At 38.5% G+C, this 22127-nt stretch overlaps 1 protein-coding gene across 1 annotated transcript in view; it reads right to left on the bottom strand.

Moving 5' to 3' along the window:
* OCA2 (OCA2 melanosomal transmembrane protein) overlaps positions 1 to 22127 on the bottom strand; it is a 192438-nt gene that overhangs the window by 67764 nt on the left and 102547 nt on the right. The window contains exons 18-20 of the mRNA XM_075136354.1: positions 16015 to 16142; positions 11343 to 11402; positions 10671 to 10775 (exon numbers count right to left, since the gene is read on the bottom strand). Coding sequence (XP_074992455.1) covers positions 10671 to 10775; positions 11343 to 11402; positions 16015 to 16142 — 293 coding nt within the window. The remainder of the gene's footprint in view (positions 1 to 10670; positions 10776 to 11342; positions 11403 to 16014; positions 16143 to 22127) is intronic.

Below are 22127 nucleotides of genomic sequence, written 5' to 3'. Positions count from 1 at the left end.
GCAAAAAAAATAAAATAAAATAGCCCCCCTGAAAAGTCAAACGAGGCTTGTAGGGAGACATAATAGACTTCATTAGGCAATTGGTATAGACCCCAAAAATACAGCAGGCAGGCTTCCTAGTAGCACCAGATCTCAGTCAGTAAAACCCTTCAAAGCTAAACAACTTTTGCCTTAGTTGGGAAAAACTGGTCTGAGTTCAACTTAATTATGTAACCACTTGGTTTGAAAGAAAGGTGTAACCAGTACCTGTAGAGAGAAGGCCATTAACAAGGGCAGAGATTATAATGTTATTAACCTGGTTTTAATGTGCACAGAAGTTTATGGGACCAAAAGGGAGAGAGAAAGAATAAACAAGCGTGGAACAACGAGAAATCAAGCAGGAAGGGATTTGTGGAAATAACTGTGATATGCCTTAAAATTAATGCTTTCTCAGAGTCCAGGATTTTCAGTAGTGAATAGACTTACGACTTTTTATCCTCCAATTTGTCATTTCAACGTATTTCACAGGTCCCCCTCAAGGGGTATGATCTCAGAGACAGAACAGCTGCTTCCTGAAAAACATTTTCACTTTGACGGCTGAGTGATGTTCACCTTCACTGACTGTGTGTGTTCTTTCGGTATGGAGCAATATATTGGCTTTATGAAGAATTACAGTCCTTTCCCCCTCCTGCCAGTGCAATCATCCCTCTTAAACCCTCTAACTGATTAACCTAGATAAGTTAATTTCTAAACAACTGTTCTTGAATTGTACATTGCCTGAAGATGTCTATTTCTATTTTAAGGCCTAAAGAAGAGTCAGCACGCCCAACATCTTGTCTTTCTTGTCTTCTTTCTTCCATGAAACTGTCACAAAAGATTTCATTTTTCCCCACAAACTTTGTTTCTCTCAAATCTTCACTGCCAGAATATGATATGCATTTCAAATTGGAGAAAAGGAGGCTCAGGGGAGACCTTATCACTCTCTACAACTACCTGAAAGGAGGTTGTAGCAAGGTGGGTGTTGGTCTCTTTTCCTGAGTAACAAGCGATAGGACGAGAGGAAGCCTCAAGTTGCGCCAGGGGAGGTTTAGATTGGGTATTAGGAAAAATTTCTTCACTGAAAGGGTTATCAAGCACTGGAACAGGCAGCCCAGGGAAGTGGTTGAGTCACCATCCCTGGAGGTATTTAAAAGACGTGTAGATGTGGCGCCTGGGGACATGGTTTAGTGGTGGACTCAATTATCTTAAAGTTCTTTTCCAACATAAATGATTCTATGATTCTATGATCTGCAATTAGCCCATCCCTGATGTCAAAACTACAGCAAGCACTAACATATGCAGGAAAACAAACAACTCGTGCATCTAAAAGGATGCTTTGGAAGCAGGATCTCTAAAAATGAAGTAGCAAAGATCCACTGATAATGGTGATGACGATAGTTTTTACGAGCCTGGATCTTCCCGGGCAATTTAAGTGTAGACATGGTGCTTAGGGACATGGTTTAGTGGTGGACTTGGTAGTGTTAGATTTGTGGTTGGACTCGATGATCTTAAAGATCTTTTCCAATCTAAATGATTCTATGATTCTATGATTCTATTCTATATTTATTTCAAAACAATATTATGTTTCAAGATAAAACAAAATTTAAAAAAAAAATACTGAAATCACAGGATAAACCATCTTGCTCAACCTAAATAAAGCATTTTTTCATCCTATGTAATTTTGACCAGAGAACCAAAATCGATTATTTAGTTCCTCAGAATTATTTGCAAGTATCCTGATGTACTGCAGTAACTCACTCGTTGCAGGACACAATCCTGAACTATGCAGACTAGCAACACCTTTTCAAATTAGACTCCTCCTTGTTTGTGCCCTGCCCAGCACAGAGAGGATGAGTAGGTAGAGCAGATTAAAATAATTATCCTATTTTCTTGCTGTTGAGGCCAGTCCTAAAGCTGTTGCCAGCCAGGTCCCAAGTGCAGAGCAAGTAAAGCCCTTTTCACAGCCCACTGGTGGGAACGGTGCAGAAAGTAGAGCCCTACGGTTCTCTAGGAGCCCCCTCCCTAATTATGGCACTGTGAAGGACAGGGGAAGAGAAAAGCAAAACAGAGATCCCAGACAGAAAGTCCATGAGGTAACTCTCTGCTAGGTATTTGCAGCCACGTAGGCATAATACTCCCATTAGAAAATTCGGTTCTCTGTTTAGTGAAGGAGCTCAGCATCAGGAGCTCTCAGTGTCCTGTAAACCTCTATTGACTGAAGACACAGAAACCCCCTAGAAGAAAGTCACTGAACAAAGGTTTCAACTCACTGTGTCTTCTTTTAAACACAAAGATACCTTAAAATGTATCAAGAGAAGCTGTAATTGTGTAATGCTCTTGAATCTCCATTTCTTAATTTTTGAAACCCAACAAAGTATATTTTAGGAACCCAAATGCACACTTGACCCCACTGTTGTTATTGTTATCTCTGACAGAACATTGCTTTCCTTAGAAATAGTGTGAATTCTTTTTAAAAGGATTTATAATAATTAATTATCTATGTTAAAATTATCATCAGTGGTGTCATGCTCCTAAGTGCATTAACAGGCAGCAGGGCTAGATCAGGAATCCCTGCTCCCATAAATGCCTGGTTTTGCAGCAAGGGACAAACACTGAAACATGCCTTAGCAATACATATTTGTGTACACTTAAATTTGGGTGTTTTCGCTATTTAAAGGAATTCATCTCTGCCAAAGAATAACAGTCAGAAAGGGAATGAAGTCCTACTTCTGACACATGCTTGAAGTTAGATTTAACATCCTCGTATCCCTTGTAAAGAAGAGGTACTTCTAACATGGAATGCTGCACCATAAGTTTCAGTTTTGAATAACCACATGAAAGATGAATGCAAAATATTCCGTTAAATTTCCAGTGTTTCAGATAGAAATATTTTGTTGATCCATAAAGTACACCAAATGTTTTGCAAACGTTATGGGCTATCCTGTGTGGCAACCGCATGCCACAGAGTCTCCAAAAGTCACTAGCATCTAATTCTTTTGATCTAAAAGTAAGCATAAGACAAACAGATTGTTCTAAGTTCCATCCTAAGAACTTTCCTGCTCCAAAACCAATGAAGAATTAAGAAACTTGGTCATCAGCAAGAACTCTTGAAGACATGTTGCAAATCGGTTAAAGCCAATGGACATTTCTCATGCTCAAACGTTTGCATTTTAAATAGATAAGGATCATGCACAGGGTCAGTTACAAAGGAAACTGCCTCTGTTTTTCCCCAAAATCACCTTTAACACTTTTTGCCACATTCATTCATGCAGTTATATGTGAGGCAACATTTTTGCACTATCAATGCCTCAACCTTAGCTTTATTGGTTATAGTTAACCTGAATGCTAAAAATAGAAATGCAAAACATAAAAGGGTTAGAAGGAAACTTTTCACTGCAGTTTTCAATGTTTTTTAAAAATAGAATTGGTTCTACAACTCTTTCTGATTCAAGCCATAGGCATTTTGCAATAGCATCAAAAGCACTCCCAGGTAGGATACTTTGCAAACTGAGATACAGCTGCCTGTGATACATATTGTACAAATGCCTTTGTCATATTGATTTAACATATTTGAAATGCACATTTTTTCATCGTTTTATGCTGCCCCTCAACAGAGAAAAAAGCAAAAGTTAGAGCTTATGAAGCCTCATTTTCCTTCATTATTCCCTCTTTAGATTATGTAAACAGCACCCTTATCAATATAAGAAGGGGCATAATAATGCCTTATTAGGGAAATAGCTTTCATTTCTTATGCCCTTTATTTCAATAATCTTATCAGGATAAATCTCTGCTGGACTAGATTCTAGAAAACTTGCTAATTTTGCTGGAAAGTTTGGTATTGAACCACCCCACATTGCTACTTGATTGGCAGGATTCAGATAAAATGAGTGATGTAGCTCAACAGAGCAAAGCCAAATCCCTCTCACCTACCACCATTGTAAGACTGTCTGCCTCCAGTAAAACAGAAAAAATGCAACTGTAAGAAATAATGGTTGTACCTGGAAAAAGGAGAATATCTTCAAAGACTTGATACAAAAAGGAGCTAGTTATTAATCTTGATTCTATATAGGGTGTTATATGAATTATATCTATAGGGTGTAAGCTGATGCACAAAGAACAGCGCAAGTGTCTACAGATGTTGGCATAGTTGTCTATATAACTATCTTAATAGAAATCAATCCTTGTGAAGAAAATGTTTGTTTATAACATATACTGTGGAAGTACATGGGATGTGTTACAAATATAAAAAGAACAAAAATGGAAATGTTTATATTTTCATCTTTTGCACTGTTTTTAATCTTGAATCAGTTTTGCAAGCTTTTAAAAACGGAAGAGGATTTTATTACTGTTATAAATTATCCACCTTCCCTAGAAAACATCATCTATTAACAATTAATATTATAAGAAATTAATTCAGACTTAAAAAATATGATTCTGCAGGACAGAATATTTTTTCTCACCCCTCTCAGCTCACTAACATCCTCAAAATTTAAGCCAGATGAAACAATCAAAAAGAAAGGAAGCTCAATTTTTACTTTAAATGAAGATTTTGAAAAAGAGAAAGTGGAGAGTTTTTAAACTAGAATTATATACAACTATTACTACTAAGCTAAATTTTATAAAATACTCTTAGTTTTCTCATAACAATCCTTACATTTATGTTGTGGTATGCAGTCCCTTTTTGTTAAAAGAGACTGGTGGTGATGTTTGCATATCTCAATTCTGTTGTGTACCTGACAGAGGGGGTCTACTTGACACCTCCCAAGCCTTGCTCCTTCCAGTCCTGTTTGTACAAAAGCGGAATGGAGAGCCTTGAACATTTTGCTTTCACATTTATTTATTTTATTTTATATACATAGACTGCATTCTTCGTAAGCAAAACCATGACCAAAGAGTTAACATTTTCACCCCTTGCTGTCACGAGACTCCTTTTCCAAGACTCCAAATTACCCAAGAACAAGTTGAATTAAGACCTTTATCCTATTCATCTATTTTTACAACAAAACCTTCTCATGAGCATGGCATTCCACCAGTCAAGGAGATGAAGAAGGAAGACCTCTTTTGAAACTAAGACGACCTTCTTCTGAAATACAAACAGAAATGATGATTTAGCTTTACTAGCTGGACCCTGGATATGCGGAGAGGAGACCAAAGAGGAGGGGGATTGGTCCTGCTCTGTCAGTGAGCATGTCCTCCTGGGATGGCAGGAGACTCATAAGAAACAGCTGGGTGAAGCCCTCTCAGCTACTTCTGCTTCCCAAAGATAACACTTGTACAAGTAATCACACACCCTCATTGTGCAAGAAGGGTAACTTAGACAAGTTTATCCTATACCTATGCAGCGCAGTAGAAGGCATCAAGTCATACTGCCCATTTTGTCTATTTGTGCAAAACGACAATGAAATAGGAATTCGCATTTTTATTTAAGGATTCATTGCTGCTCTGCACCATGAGATTTCACGGCCCACACTTTGCTAAGAACTGCATGTGGTAAAGATGTCTTTTGTGAAAAGTGCAGAGAATATGCTTTAATAGAAAAAAACTGTTTGTAGTTTCGCAAATTGTTAATGATCGGTCTGTCTCTGCAGACAACTATGATCCAGTCTTTTACATTTATCAAGCACTGACATGCAGGGCATGAAAAACTCTGGTAGGGCAGAAGGTAAAGAAGATCCAAAAATAAAACTGACACTAAGAACATAAGATACATACAAAATATTCAGTACTGCAAATGAAAAGCCTCTCATAGTTTTAGAGGCAATAAATAGTGGGCCAAAAATTATCTGGTTTCTAACAAAGACCTGTCAGAGACTAAGTCACCTTGCCAGCCAGGTGGTTAATGGAAATTGTTTGTTACTCTATACTGAGGAAATAGTATTTAAACTCAGCTAAAATGAGGATTTACTATGGTTATATTTTTAGTTCTGGTAATAAAAGAAAAATATAAACAGATGGCTTCAGCATATGAGGCTGATAAAACATGTCAATTAAACTAAAGAGCATACTGGTAATAAAATCATGTCACCTAACATTCTAAGGGCAGAAATCTGTGGCTATTTAAATGAAAATACTAGGAAAATGCAGGCCTTAAAAATGAATAAGCCTGTCTGTCAAGGAATGTCATTGTGAGTTTAGGCTGTTGAAAAGAGAGGAAAAATATCAGAGGTTTAATAGAATGACACATAGAGCATCACTACATGATTCATCACATTTATTCTTCAGACAAAGAAAACTGGATATCCAACATGAAAAAAAACCTTGCTTTTCAAGAATGAAAATGTGTGAGACTTACTAATTAAGCTCCTGGTTTATTAATTTTTTATGCACAGAACATTTTGTGGCTGTTTTTTAAGCAATTCCCAGATGTATCTATATATATTAGACTTGCTGCTGGCAACATAGTATCTGGTGTACAGTCAGAGTTCATGGAGTTTCCCACAAAGTGTATCTCAAACTCAAAATATTTTGCTCGAGTATGTTTTTTACATATTGGTAAAAAATGATTGATTTTCCTATTACAATTGCCAGGCATGCTTATGCAATGAAGTGCAATAAACACTCACTCATATAAACATCTATTTAATTAGGGAGCTGGATCTTCACTCTCCAATGCCTAAAGAGAAGGGAGAAGTCTTGGGATTACAGTTCATCAAGCAAGTTTCAATCTCATCTTGATTTAGGACAGTTCATGATCTTTGCATTCAGGACAAATTACTTGAAACAAGCAATTGGAAGATACTCTGAAGACTATTTTGTCTTTGTGTGGCTCCAATACTTTAGTTTAACACAAACAGAATTTCACCAAGACAGAAACAGGAGAAGTAATCAACCTATGATGAGCTGAGTGCCCTCAGAAACTCATTCCACTGTTTCACGTACGCAACTTTCTTCCTACAGCATTCTCTGTAGCCTGAAATAGTTGCTGTGTTCTGAGCTCTTTGCAGAGATTTCAGTTTAGTGACCTCTGTACATGAATTCCATACGGTACTGACATTTTTGATGGTGGGGTTATACCAAATTTATTCTTGTCTAGAGCAAAGAAGAATTTGACCAACAACGGTGTTGCACTGAAAAGGTATTTGCAGGGTAAGATGCTTCAAATACTAAACTGATCTGATTTTTGTAATTTCAGAATTTTTTCGTAAGGGAGAATTCTTCTCCATGATGCTGGTGCTGAAGGCTGCTGAAAAGCATCAATGTGTTCAAAATGTTTAAACACATGAATATTTTGCACCTTAAAACATTTCCATCTTAAAATAACTGAAAATATTTAGGTTTTGTTCTTAAGACTGCAGATAATGTGTTTTGTTTATGTTTTAGGATGAGCAAGAATCCTAACTTGTCTACTTAGATACTTAGCAATTCTTGAAAATGCTTAGATTTTCTTCTAGAAAATCATTTCCTTATCTGTTTTCATTATTTCCTTATCTGTTTTCATTATTTCAATTCATAAAACGGTATGTTTCCCAGAATTCTTTGTAATGCTGGCTCAGATATATTCATATTGTAATTACCTTTTTTAAATATTGATCTACAGTTTCCACTTTCACATCCTGTTAAGGTAAGAATCAGCCAGCTATAAATTTTAATGCTGTCAAATCTGAAACTTAAAATGGACCAGTCAGCTTTATCCAAATACAGATAAACTGAAATTTAGTGGAAAAATCCACTAATTAGGCATTCACATTTTTTTCATTTTTTTTTTTCTGTACACAAAGAAAGTCATTATGAATCTGATTATCCCACCAGTACAAACAAAGAAGCTGAAATGAAAATTTGGACAATCATCCTTCAACTTGATTTTTTTTAAAGGAAACACAGTATCACAGTTACAGAGCTATCTGCAGTTTTTTCTCTTTTTCTTCCCTCCAGCTATGTGCCTCATAAGTCAAGCCTCAGTCCTTCTTACATGCTATAGTGGAATTCCATATTTCTTCCATTTCTCAGGCAGGTCCTGGGTCAAAGTACTCTACATATCAATTGCATGGGCTACTTCTACATTAACAAGTAATGTGGTGTAATAGGAGATTGAAAGAGTTGGAGCTGAGTCTCTCCTTATCTACGGTGCTTCCAGGGGGGTCAGTCACCTCACATTTGAGACCCTACTTCTGTCCACTCTCATGTCATTTCTGAGTTACTACACTGAGTGTGTGTAGCACATACCATCTCCTTGCTCCCAGTCTGGACAATGCGCACTGCATGGTGTTGTAGGGGATGAATGGAAGCAGAGGCAGCGTTGGGGACATCCCATGAATGAATTGATGCCTGTCTTCTTGCACCTTCCTGAAGGAATGGAGCAATATGACTTCCTAGGCACCCTTGCCATCATGGTAGTTTTGCCCACAGTCAGTTGGAGACTTAAAACCAGAAGAGTTGAGACTGGCAGGACTGTCTCATCCCTGGAATATGGGACAAAAAGCACTGGATACTCACTTTTCTAATGCAGAAGAGATTCCACTGGTGCCCTTGACTGTGAGCTGCCACCAAGCCTTTCACCATCTTTGCATGGTATTTCAGGAATCCATATACAAGTCAAATAGACTGTCAGCCTGTGAGCCTGGTTTCCCTTAAGTCCTGCTGGTCAGTGGCTCACCACCTTGGGGTGAGCAAATCCACTATTGGCAGAGGTCTCTGATGCCATCCTCCAAACACTCTTTGCTCAGTCAGAGCATACAGCTGATACCTACGAAACCACCTAGATTTTTTTATCTGTAGGTTCAAAAAATGGCAGGAACTTGATGGGTCCCCTATCCCTACCCAGTACTTGGGCCATCAAGACTATGACTGCAAAAATTACAAGAGCTGTTGCCCCATTGTCAGACAGACAGTCGTTCACCACTGAAGGAGATTTATGAACCACTTGGAGGGCTTCACTGGAGGGAGTAAGTCTGCATCTTCCACAATTATGAGCGCAGGCTCAGCTGTGAAGCTGGCACCTTTTGCCAAGAAAGGACAGGATCATTCATGGCTACACCATAGCAGGTGCCCTATACTCCAATGTCGCTAGGGCATATGAAACCAAACTCATATGTAGAAGCATGTCAGCTGGCTAACTGTTTGAATATGTGAGTGAACTATGTGGCTGAATAAGTGAATTTGCTGTGTGGATGTTGTGTTATGCTATATTATTATACTGTTGTGTAATAATTACAGCTTGATTCTGCAAATAGCAAGTCAATAAATAAACAGAGATCTAAGAAATACCTGTTGAACTGTGTGTTTATTAGACGCACACACACTCAGTCCCCGATTAGGGAAAAGCTATTCTACAAAAGAGCTGGATTCAATATGTCTCACATTCCTCATCAGGAGTTCATAACTTTGACATATATAGTGATAAATAGCCTTGCAAACCAAATATTGTTTGTTTTGACAGTAGGAACCCAGTGCCAATGAAACAAAAAAAAATTAAATTAAAGTTTACACAATCTTACATAAGAACTTGGGACTTAGTTACACAGGGATTTTCTGTAAGTATTTTCTAATGTAGAATGACAAAGACCAAAGTCCAAACCCATTCATTGAGCTAGATGATGCTAGGTCTCGACTTTAGTCTGCCGTATAACACATTAATGTGTCTTCAGGCATCCCAAAAGATCCCAAAAGTTTCAGTCCCATTCCCCAAAACATACTCCTTTAAAAGAGGGTTCCTTTCAAAACCTGTAAAAGACCTTTTGGTTGATGTGCATGCAGGTGTCTTTTGGTATTGCTCCAAACCAATTTTCACAGACTAGCTGAATGTGAGGCAAAACCTGTGAAGCTAAGATTTCTGCATTATTGCTTAATAGTTCTCAAGTGTTTGCTGGGAGGTGACTCATCCTGAACCAATCTTTCCCTTCGTGCCTATCGCTTGCAGTCTGTTGTTGTTAAATCAACATAATTCCACAGGAAACACCACGGTAATCAAATCAAAATACCATATTAACATATAATTATAGAGCAGTTGCAAATCTGTCCAACCTATCATATGCCCTATGAGAAGTGTCTTAAACCTTGACACAGTTTAAGGGTGGACATGACGACCCAATAGCAATGGAAGAAAAAATTATACTTAGCTGAGAATAAGCTGTAACAATGAATCATTCCTATGGTATAATGAAGGGATTATTGCACTTTAAACAGAGAACTTGATTGAATAAACCTATCTGATCATGTCCTAATTTGTTATAATTTGATACTTTTCTGATATTAAAACTCAGCTGCTGATAAGCATTTGTTATGATTAACGTTATTTGCTGTTTTTTAAACTAATTACGTAAGTAAGGTAGCAATAAAAGGTTCAGGTGTTAAAAAAGCATTAGTGTAACTACGCAGTGCATAGAGGGAAAATATTGATAGCAGCAGATGGTTAGTGACAGTTTCCATCAAAAAGACAATTTTACTTTTCAGCTACGGATGTGGATATAACAGGGAAAGTGCAAAAATACAGCTAAAACAGTGGATCTAGTTCCACAGCGAACTGCGGCTACTGGCAGCAATGGCCAGCTAGATGTCTAAATGGCACGAATAAGCTTGTAATAATGATTCAACCTTAGGGGATAAAGTAAACTACAACACAGCAGGGGTGGAAAAAAAAGCAAATCGTCATCAGCCAGGTCAGCTCCCTTGCCAGCATCAGGAGGAGGATGTGCAAGTGCTGCGCAGACCCCTACCATTGTAGCCGTGAAGGGGATATTGTCGATCACGGAGGAGGCCAAAGCAGACACCCAGAGCACTAAAATGATGGCCACCACCAAGCGCTGGTCCTCAGGAACCACCTGAATTGAGAGAGGTCAAATTACAGCTTTGATGAGATCAGTGTCGCTCTGTCCCCCCGGTGGCACAATTGCACGTTCTGCACAGTTTTAATTTATCAACATTTATTATTCCTTCAGGCTCTGAGATAGGAAAAGCATCTTAAAGAAAATAGCCTGATATTTAGTAACTCAATATTGTTCTTTTTCCAAGAAAATTTGAACAAATAGAAATAAAAAGACTGATATTTCTAACAGTCTTACATTTCATACATTTCACACAATACTTACATTTCACACAGGAAATAAACTGTGCAAGTCTAAATTTTCCCCTTTTACTCTTTATATTTTCTTGGGGTTTTTAGACTACAGAAAAGGCTTCCCTTTTGCATTTATGGTTATGTTTATTCTGGCTGTGGGCAGATATATATCTATTAAATATCACCCACACCGAAGTATAACATGCTTTCTTGATATTGCTGATGCAGGAATGCAGTCATTAACATTAAATTAAAAATGAAAGTATTGTTCATTATTGGACTAAAACTATTATCCTTACTTGTTAAAAAACTGTAAATATTTTAAACATACCTTTATTAACAAAGCTGTCTGCTCTCCTATATACTCTATTAAGTGCAGATGAGCCAAAGCCTAAAAAAAAATACATTGCTATTAACTAGTGAAGTACCTGATGCAGTTACATTTTTTTCAGTGGATGTAAGCAAATACAATAATTCCTTCCTACTCACAAGATATTTATATTCATCTCATGTAACTTCTACAGCAACTTTGCAATTTGTAGAAAGAAAAGACATGGCAGGAATTGGTAGCTGCATTTGCAGAAGTGGGTTGGTTGTGCTGGAATGACTGGTGGGATTACTTAAGAGTGTGGGGCACAGGCATCAGAGAACAGCTGAAATTTAAAGATTACATTCTTCAGTGGATACATGTTTTCTGAATGCCTAAACACAACTGATTTTAAATTAACTTCCCCAAAACCACAGTATAGATAGAAGTATATCATGTGTTTAAAAGGTCAGATGAAATCAGGCATCTTGTGCTCAGTCTCACACGAAGGAAAGAGAAAGCAAAATACATGTTTCTGTTAAACAGCTTTCTCAGACCCATAAAAAAACCACAGCACCCATCTACTAAAACCAGGCCAGAGATCTTGGGTGAACAGAAATTGGCACAGAGGCAGCAGCACCTGAAAGGCAGGAGAACCAGCTCTCCAATCCCCGTGTCAGGCACTCGAACCCCATAAGCATCGTGCCCGGGGCAGCCTGGACCAGAGTGCTCTGTCCTCCCTGTGAGAGCCATTCCCGTTTGTACAGGATACTCAGACAGCATCCCATACAACCATGGTTACTACCACGGATGAAAAGACATAGCAAGACTCCAGCCTAGAGGTGATGGCTCTCATCTCTACTTGGGCAGACAGGAAAATATAAGCTGAGTATTCACACCCTGGGAGAATGATCTATTCCCTCAAACTGCAAGGCAAAAGGGGAATTTTGACTCATGAGGGCTACCCTTCAATTAACTTTGGTTTTGTTTTCTTTTCTTACAAGTGTCCAGAATGAAGTACCATTTTCAGGTTGAATGGGATATATCTATTTTATGACTTTTCACTTTCTTGGGGGAGAAAATCACCATTTTTGCTTCAGCCTGGACCAAGCTGGTTGGCTTTCTTTCATTTTTTAATGCCATGACAAAGAATCAGTCAGCTGCCATGCCTCACTTACTGACTCCATTCCTACACAGAGCTGCAGAAGTCAGTATTCACACGACACAACTCCGTAAAACCCACACACCTGGCAGGCAGACAGAGCCCTTCAGAGACATCTGTGGAATAACACCATTCAACTCTCACGCTGTCAAATTCCATGACAGAGATGGACAAAGATCCTAATAGGCACTGAGTGGTGTGGTATAAGACATGGTAATGTCAAAGTGACAAAGGGGCTGTCATTCAGACCGGCAGTTCCTGTACCTGCAGCTCATTCGGGCGATAGCTGAATGCTAGGGTATCACCATATATTAAATTTGGTCCAGAAACTATACATCTTTTTAACAATGCATTGCACAAGAAAAGGTATATCTACATTTGAAGACGCAGCACACAGAAAACAAGTGATAAGACTTTTAAATACATACACATACACTTTACATTAAAAAAAAAATTGACATTTTTTCATGACACTAACTTCCCAGGAGAAAGTTTCCTAAGAAATGAATTCTTGTTGGTAATTTTAAGTTACCATTTTCATTCTAAGCTATCCGTGTTGTTTTGTCACCTCAAAGGTTAAGAAAGTGACTTTTAAAATGTATGTAAAAGCGGTATTTTTAATGAACTGTAATATTTTTCTTTAATTGCCTTGCATTCACACTTTAAAATAAACTTTTTAACACATAGCTGTCAGCAACCAGAGCTCAGAGTTACATTCAGTTAACATTGCTGCCTTATTACTTAATTATCTATTAACACAACATATTACTTTTCAGTAACACACAAAATTTGTTCTGTAATCCAGACATGGTACTACAAAAGAGATATTCGGGAAAGAGGGAAGGGAGTGAAAGACACGCACGTCACTCCTGCAAAACAGTCAGTCTGCAAGTAGCCCATTGCATTAGAGGTGATGACAGTACTAATCACATAACCAGCTTTAGGATGTCTCTACAATATTCCGGCCAATTGCCTGCAAGCACCTAAGTGAAAGTCAGCAATTAGCACCCTGCCACTGGCCTCCCCTGGATGTAAACTGCACAGAGGGTCTCCTGGATCTTCCTGTGTCTTCTAAGAGGGAGAAGAATTACTGCAGTAATTGGTGCCTTCAAGCATACTAGCTCCCATCTGACAGCTCAAAATAGAGTTTTATTGAAGAAAAAATCAGGTACCATTTTAGATCAAAGTTTAATTTATCCACAAGAATTTGCATGAAACCCTTTTATGGACGGCATGTCATGATGACTGTTGTAAATAAACTCTGCCTGAAGGGATTAAGGTAAAATGTCAATTTTTACTATAAAATTGAACAAAATACTGTATCCCTGAGAAGCACAGGAACTTATGTCACAAAGAGACAGAAGAAGCAGAAAGATTTTATAGTCTGTAACAGCCAGTTGTGAACAAGGACTAAAAAGACAGTTGTAAAGATTAATTACCTGAAGGACATAACAGAAAACAAGAAAGCTCCAAAGGTTTTCCAACTTTTTCATTGCAAAAGATCTGATCTACCAGATTGGACCAACGAGCACCCAAAGTCAGAACCTCCAAGAGTTCCTCTGTGACTCTGGAACTTAATTCACATTTTCCAAAATTACTTGCAGCCTAAGTCCCACACAGGTCTTTAAATGTGCCTTGAAATAGGAAAGGGAACATTTATAGCCGCCAGAAATAGCTTCAGACTGGGAACCCTCTAAGATGAAGGATCACCAAGAATGATCCACATGAATATGAGCTGACAACTGCTGAATGTCTAGCTCATGGAAAGATTTCTTATACTTCAATGCATATCTTTTTATTTTGACTTGTTTCTTCTTGGCATTGTTAACCTAAAGGAAAGAAAAATGCCTTGGAAAGGACTGTCATCTCTTGCTAATCCAAAGGGTAATAGATTCAGATCAAAATTAACAGAGATGATACTTAGAACGTTTTTCTCATTCATTTATGGGTAAGAATTTAGTGTCTCTCACTTTTTTTCTTGATTATGTGTACAAGTTTCTTTCATGACCTGAAACTGCTCTTATTCTACAGAGCCAGGAAAAATATTCTTTCATTAGCAAACTATTCACTGGTGACCTGAGAAACCATAAAAATGAAGTTCAGTGAATTACAACAGTTGTATCCGAAGTCTGGCAGTAAATGGCAAATAACTTCCTGTGTGTTTTACTCTGTTATTGTGCAGTCACACAGCACTCAAATCAAAACCACTCAATCCAAGCTAAAACAATAAATACATCAGGGAATGCAACTAATAATAAACTGTTACAGCAGCAGCAGACAAAATAAACATGGCTTCAATATGGATTCCCTATAAGAGCTAGAAAATGAAAGGATATATAGAGCCCGATAGTGTAGAGAACTAAAAATTGCCTGTACTAATGAGTGTACAATAAATCAACACTTCCTGATGAATTTTAGACCTACTAGCTCACAAACAAGCCGCCTAACGATAATCAGAGTTTCCATTCATCTTCTCAGATTTTAACTTTCAGTTTGGCATTAATTAGAGTTAGTTGAATTATTCCCTGTTTGTATTTGCTTCAAATTTTGTCCCTTTTACTGTTGGTGACTTTTTTTTAATAGATCACAATTTACAAATTCTTGGGCTCTTTGCAGTTACTGGGGGACGGGGCGAGGAAGGAGGCTGTGTGAGCAAATTTGGTTTTATAGGCTTTTCCCAGGCTGCTCACTCCGACAATTCACTAGCCATAGCAGTGCCAGTGCCACTTGGGTTTTGTCAGTCATGTTTCTACAACATTTAAACCCAAGCAATAACAACTGAAAAATTGCATTCTAGGGAATGCACAGAAGCCTAATTGACGAGTAAATGTGAGTATTCATATAAAGAATTATCCAAACATTTGGGGTAAAAATAAATCCTCTCAGGCTATACAAAAGCACCAAACTGTAAATAAAGTGAGATACAAACATGGCTGGACTGTTTTAAATAGTCAAGCAGACAAACACAAAGAAACTACACAGCAAGATATGAGGCATTTCAAGTACCAACCAAATATCTTTTAAAATTACAATTGCAAACAAAAATTGAGTGATATTATCCTTTCAAACCATATTCCCATGAACTCTCTTAGGCCATTTGGTTGCCAGAATGTAGCAGACAGCATTAGGAGCATTTTTCAACTCTGGTTTATTCTTTTTCTTTTATTTTTCCTATCATTTGTCTAAATAATTGCAAAAGAAACACAAATACATATAAACCATGTGCACACAGAGACTGCCCCGACAACCCTGGAAACTAAAATTCCACTTATATAAAAATGATTGTGTCAGATACATTCAGCAAATGTAGCAGAAAGAGAGAGTGAGACCAAGCTTACAGTGAAAAATTAGCTTGGACCCAAAGAGGTCCAGCCAACTTCCACCACTCTGTAATTTCTCTCTGTACTACCATGACTACACTCAATCTTCAATATTCCAGTGGGATTGAATCTACACGAGGCCTCTGCCCAGGAACATAATTCACATTTTAAGTCAGTTGTAACTCTTCAGGCTTTAGAAATCAGAGAATCTTACCTCCATGAGAACAAACAATGCTGCAAAGAAAAGGAGGGTTGCCCACTCAACTCTGTTCAATATCATCTCAAAATCATGGATGTCTGCCAGCACTAGCAGCCAAATGGCTCCCAACATGGCAATCCAGCCTGCATTAGAAAAAGAGAGAACAACACTTTACACTTCACAGACTTGTTATGTGCCACCAACGTAAAAGTTACGGTATGGCGTTTTTCAGGCCCTTGAAGACTCCCTGGCTATGTGCTCTGGAAGATAAACAGAGGAAGGAAAAAGCTCTTTAAAACAGAAGAAGGACTGACTTTAAATAGCAAAACAGGCTCTTTCCAGACAGGATCCCTCTATACATCCTGAAGTGTTGCAAGACACATATTTTGGTAACTGATTGAGAGAAAATGCAAATCAAATGCACAATCAGCCAGAGAACGTAATCAGCGAACCTCCTGTCTGAGCAAGGCTCACTTTCTCCCTGCACAGTTAAAATGCTTTCTGCAGCTGTTTGATTCCTCTGACACATTTATCTTAAACAAAGGAATGGCATTTCAGACATGAAACAGAAGGGGATTGGGTGTTTTTTTCCTCAGAATGATGTTCGTCTTTCTGTCTGCCTTCTCTATTTTTTCCTAAATAGCAGATAATTTTTTTTTAATACTAAAAAAATAAGATACATAATTTAAGGTTTTTTTAATGGCATGGTGCTGGTTTTGGCTGGGGTAGAGTTAATTTTCTTCATAGTAGCTAGTATGGGGTTATGTTTTGGATTTGTGCTGGAAACAGTGTTTGTAACACAGGGATGTTTTCATTACTGCTGAGCAGCGCTTACACAGAGTCGAGGCCTTTTCTGCCTCTCACCCCACCCCACCAGCGAGTGGGCTGGGGGTGCACAAGGAGCTGGGAGAGGACACAGCCGGGACAGCTGACCCCAACTGACCAAAGGGATATCCCATACTATATGATGTCATGCTCAATATATAAAGCTGGGGGAAGAAGAAGGAAGGGGGGGACGTTTGGAGTTACAGCATTTTGTCTTCCCAAGTCACCGTTAGGCTGGAGCAGATGGAGCCCTGCTTTCCTGGAGATGGCTGAACACCTGCCTGCCGATGGGAAGTAGGGAATGAATTCCTTGTTTTGCTTTGCTTGCATACATGGCTTTTGCTTTACCTATTAAACTGTCTTTATCTCAACCCATGAGTTTTCTCACTTTTACCCTTCTGATTCTCTTCCCCATCCCACTGGAGGAAGTGAGCAAGCGACTGGGTGGGGCTTAGTTGCCGGTTGGGGTTAAACCACGACACATGGAAATAAAGCCCCCCAGCTCTTCAAGTTATTTCTCTCCTTGCTGTGACTATTTCATACAACTTATGCTATTTCATATATTCAGAGTTGGAAAGTGATGGATTCACAAAATTGCAAAAAAGTGAGGAAGAAAGAAGAATAACAATCTTTGCTGGCAAACAGCTTTAAGTCACAAATTTATAATCAAATCATAAGTGTAACTTAGGGACAATAGGCCCCTGTTACAAAGCAAATAGATGAATAAAGTGAACCTTCTCCAAAAGTCTTCAAGAACCGCAGTTATAAGAAAATTCAAAGATAGAAGACTGATTCATAAAAGTTTAGGCCATTCAATTTACAGCTTGTGAGTAAGTGTTTTTCTGGTAGGTTAAAAGAGGAAACAGATCCAAAAACATCCAACAGTTTAAAATCAAGCTATATCCCATTTAAATCCTATTTAAATATAAAAGAAATAAAGAGACCAAAGGTGCTCCTGTTCATGAAGCTGTAAACATTAAATATTTTTTTTAAAAAAACTATACAGTGTCACATAAATATTCCCTAATCAAAGAATGCATTTTGCTCTCTCAAGTACATTTTAGGAGCTTTCAGTGACATACTATACTCTTTAAATGAGAATTTCAGATTAACTGTGATCAGTAAGGAACATCTGCTGAAAATATTGCAGTGAGGCAACCAGACCTGTCCAAAAGCCGAAACCAGCAGCTCAGGAGTTACTGTGGCTGGTCTGTTTGGTAAGGAGAGCTAAACCAGCTAGCTTGATACTAGCTCTGGCTTTCATGCTTCGAGGTGGTTTTATTTTCTGCTGTCACATTTGCACAGCAGTGAAATCGTACTCTTGCATTTTTTGGCTCCAGAAACAAAACACTCTCTGTGACATCAACTCTTCAGCCGATGACCGATTTCTTTCCTCTCAGGCATCTCCAAGTGCTATCTCCCTGATTCAGCTCTATTCTTGATGTCCCTAACCTGGCTTCTGTCCTCTCCTCTTGGCTGAAACCATGTTTTCCAGCACTACAAATGACTTTTCCCTTCCCCAAGCTTCTCGCCATGATCTTTCTTCTTGAAAAGCTCTGACACAGCTGATCACTCTGGTCTTGCTCTGGTCTTATCCTTGATAAGCGGCTCTTACAAGATTTTTTCTTTAGCCTGGTGCAAACCTAACTTACAGGGAGATGCAGGGAAATCCTTGTAAAAAAACAGGTATGAAGGACTAGGAAATTTAATGGTTTGTCAGCAGAAATACCACCATATATGTGGAAACAAAGCCAAAGCTAAGCAGAGAGCCGAAAACTGAAGGAATTTTGTATTCCAAATTTCTTAGCTTCAGCTCCTACATTATTCCCAATACAGATTTTGATTAAAATATGATCTGAGTGCCTCACTGGATCCAAAAACCATGTCTCACAGCCAGCTCTCCAAAGACAGAAACTCTGTCATGCTGCAAGCTGAGCAAGTCTGTTCCCTACTTTGGTCACAGTGATCTAATCAGAGTGCGTGGTCAAAAATAGCTTGTGCATGAGCATCATACTGCAGGGGAGGAGGAGGGCAAAGACAACCACAAAAGAGAGCAAGATGGAAATAGCTGGTCCCAAATTTTCTTGTGAAGGGTGACATTTTTACCACGCACTGGAAAGAGACTCCAGGAACTGGTCTAAGAGTGGTAATATTCTGTACTGCTTAGGATGAATGCTGGATTCTGGCATAAACTGAAAACATGCGAATTTCTTTTGTGCACCAGACTCTGGGAATGTCTATAGACTTTGCAAAAACGGTTACAAACCACAGGGACAGGAGTGCTCTCAGAGTTCCCGAAGTAGCAAAAGAAAGTGAGGAGAGAACTGTCAGTTCCTGTCTACCACGCCTTTTTGCTAGCATAGTCGATTTACTGTTTTTCCAAAAAAAAAAGTGAATCTGTCCATGCAAATTAAATAGTTATTTTCTCTGAACACAAAGAAAGGGATTATGGACTAATTACTGACTAATTTTCTTCTGACTGTCATCTTGGCTGTTCTCTGAATTCCAGTAAAGAACAGTGGATCCAACTCCACCTTAAATAAATAAAGATGATGGCAATTTCTGTTAGAGGAATACTGCAAGGGGACGTAGATGTGTGCAGATCAGGAGCTTAGTAGCAGAATTTTACTGCTATTTTGTATAAATGTAAGTTACAACATTATATTTTGTCACATACATTTTGTATGTAAGTACAACAAATTGAAGAATTAAAGAACAGTAATTTCTCAATAGTTCTGGAACGATCTGTGGTAGTATCTCGGCATTATTTCTACCCTCCTGCCTCCAAGGAAAACAAATCAACTTGAACATGCTATATGGAGATAACAATTATTTGCTAAAGCTAATGAAATATAATTGAATTGCACAAGAGGTGGATAGAGCCAGGCAGTTTCTAGCACCGTAAGCGTTACCAGCATGTGTTAGCTCCACACACGCAGCTTTGCATGAGAGAACAGTGCCCTGCCTTACAATATTGTCCCCTGGGAACACGGACGGGCAAGGGGTGTGTCCTCCTGCACTGCTCCAGCAAGTACAGCTCTCCGGAGGCTCAAACACGTCAGCTGCCAGTTCTGGCTGCACAGAGCTTATTTCAGTCTACACGCACAGTCTCTTCAGAGTATATTTGCGTTCCTTGCTATGCCTGCAAAGAGGAGATACCAGTACCCATCTCTCAGAAGAAAGGCACAGGATGGGAGCGCGGAGAAGGGGAGAGGAAGGAGGAAGTCTCTCAAGGAGTTTGGGGGACTTCACGCAAGATCTCTGTTCATGATGCCTTTTAGTACTGCGTTTGACTGCAAGCATCCTGCAGCTGGATGAGAGTAATGTCTTCTTCTGAAGCCTGAAGGCCACAGTAGTTAGTGTATGCCATAACTGCTTGACTGACTGCTCTCTGCTGAACAGTTTGTCAAAGTTAACTACAAAGTTAACGAACACGTGGCAGCCTGCCTTTCTAAGCAGGCAGGTTTTCTAAGGCTTTTCCAAGGCCCTTCTACATACGTTCATGACCATGAACATACTATATCAGTGGTTTATATATTTGGGTAGCTTTGCATTTGCCCTGGATTCAATTTGAAGCTATTCCTTCCTTTTTGAAGAATTGAATGTACTAGGATACATTAAAGGCTGACTTCTCTGTGCATTTATTTTCTGGCTCACTGGACCACAAAAGATAGCCAGGAGGAAGATAAATAGAAATAATTTCAAAAAATAACTTCTCATTACTATAGTGAAAGCAAAGCCCACTTATAGTTCCACAGACCACTTCCTTTACTGCCTTTTAGTGCCTCTGTTTCCCAACAATTGATGTTCTGGAAATAGAACATGGAGAGAAACTGAATCTAAATTCCATTTCTGCACTGACATGGTACCTGTTGAAGACAGCAACAGTTTCTATTTATTTTAGGAAAAATAAAATGAAACTTTATTATAAAATGCACCTTGCAAATTTATAATGCATTCTTCATAGAAAAGATTCCCATGTCTTCTGCTTGGGACCAGAAAAAAGGTACCGTAGAAATAGCTTGAGTGCTTTGCTTTTCTCATACACTTTACCCAGTAAGGAAAACCACCTTTGGAACAATAAATAGCTCATGATGAGCAGAATACAATTGCAATCCTACTCAAAAAAAACTTATTTTGAAATAATCAAGCAGAAGGACTTGAAAACAGAAAACAATCTAATAGAATCAAATAGAATTCTAGCATATGTGGGAGGAAGGTAGGTGAAAGAGAAAGAAAGAAAAAAATTATTGTGTAATCTGTAGACCTTTCAAATGCTCATTAAGAAAAATTCGTATTCCTTAGTAAAAGTAATTTTGTCTGACCTACTACCAGCTGAAAAGCATAATAAGCTTCCTCCTAACAATGTGAACATGTAGACACTGTATGTTCACTTTACGTGCACAGAATTTGAAATAATGTATTTATGAACACTAGGGGTACACAGAAATTTCACTTTTGTGGAAACTGGAATGGCACTTGAGACATTTGCACTGAAAACCAAAGCCAGGATAACATTGCACGATCTCAATGCTGGCCTGGGCAAAACAGCATGCTGTTCAAGAAAGACAGGCATGGGGTACTACATTTAGGTAGGAAGAGTTAAAACTGTACAAATCCAGGGTGGGAAGCAATTGGATGCTTAACAGTCCTGCAGAAAACACTCAACAAATACAGTGGATCACAACTGAACCTAATGGCCCACTGAAATACAGAACCAGGACTATAAGTGATAAATCCTGTGAAGCAATCTCTGCTCTCTTCATCCCTGGTAAACCCTGAGAAGATATAGTTTAAGTAAGATGCGTTCCCTTTAGGAAATCCAAGGCAGAGAAGTAAGCACAATCAACAGTCTGAAAAGTTGACTTTTGAGGAAAAATTTAAAGAATTCAGGATATTTAACTATATTTAGCTAAATATTAGATATTTAGCAAAGACAAGAAGATTAAAGGGGTCCTGGCAAATCTTCGGGTTGCTCCAGAGGGCAGCAACGAAGATTCAGGCTACACAATATTCAGAGTCACATATTTATAGTGGTTGTGAAATAAGTAGAGTTTTTTTAAAAATCAGCTAGACCAGCTTCTGCCAGATGAAAATATAATACACCTATCTGCAGACAATGGGATGGACACACTGATTTTTTAGACATTTGTCACTGAGCAAAGTATGATACTCATTTTCTGTGTTCTTAACAATTCTCTGTTTGTCTAAATGGCCAAAGCAACTTTCTGTGAACTGCAGAAATCCTTTTAGCCCACAATGTCCCTTACAGACTTACCAATTAAAACATCTTTGGTGCTTGC

The sequence above is a fragment of the Calonectris borealis genome, chromosome 1 (assembly GCF_964195595.1).
Source record: "Calonectris borealis chromosome 1, bCalBor7.hap1.2, whole genome shotgun sequence".
Lineage (NCBI taxonomy): Eukaryota > Metazoa > Chordata > Aves > Procellariiformes > Procellariidae > Calonectris > Calonectris borealis.
The sequence above is the reverse complement of the archived record's forward strand: the minus strand, read 5'-3'. Positions and strand labels throughout refer to the sequence as shown.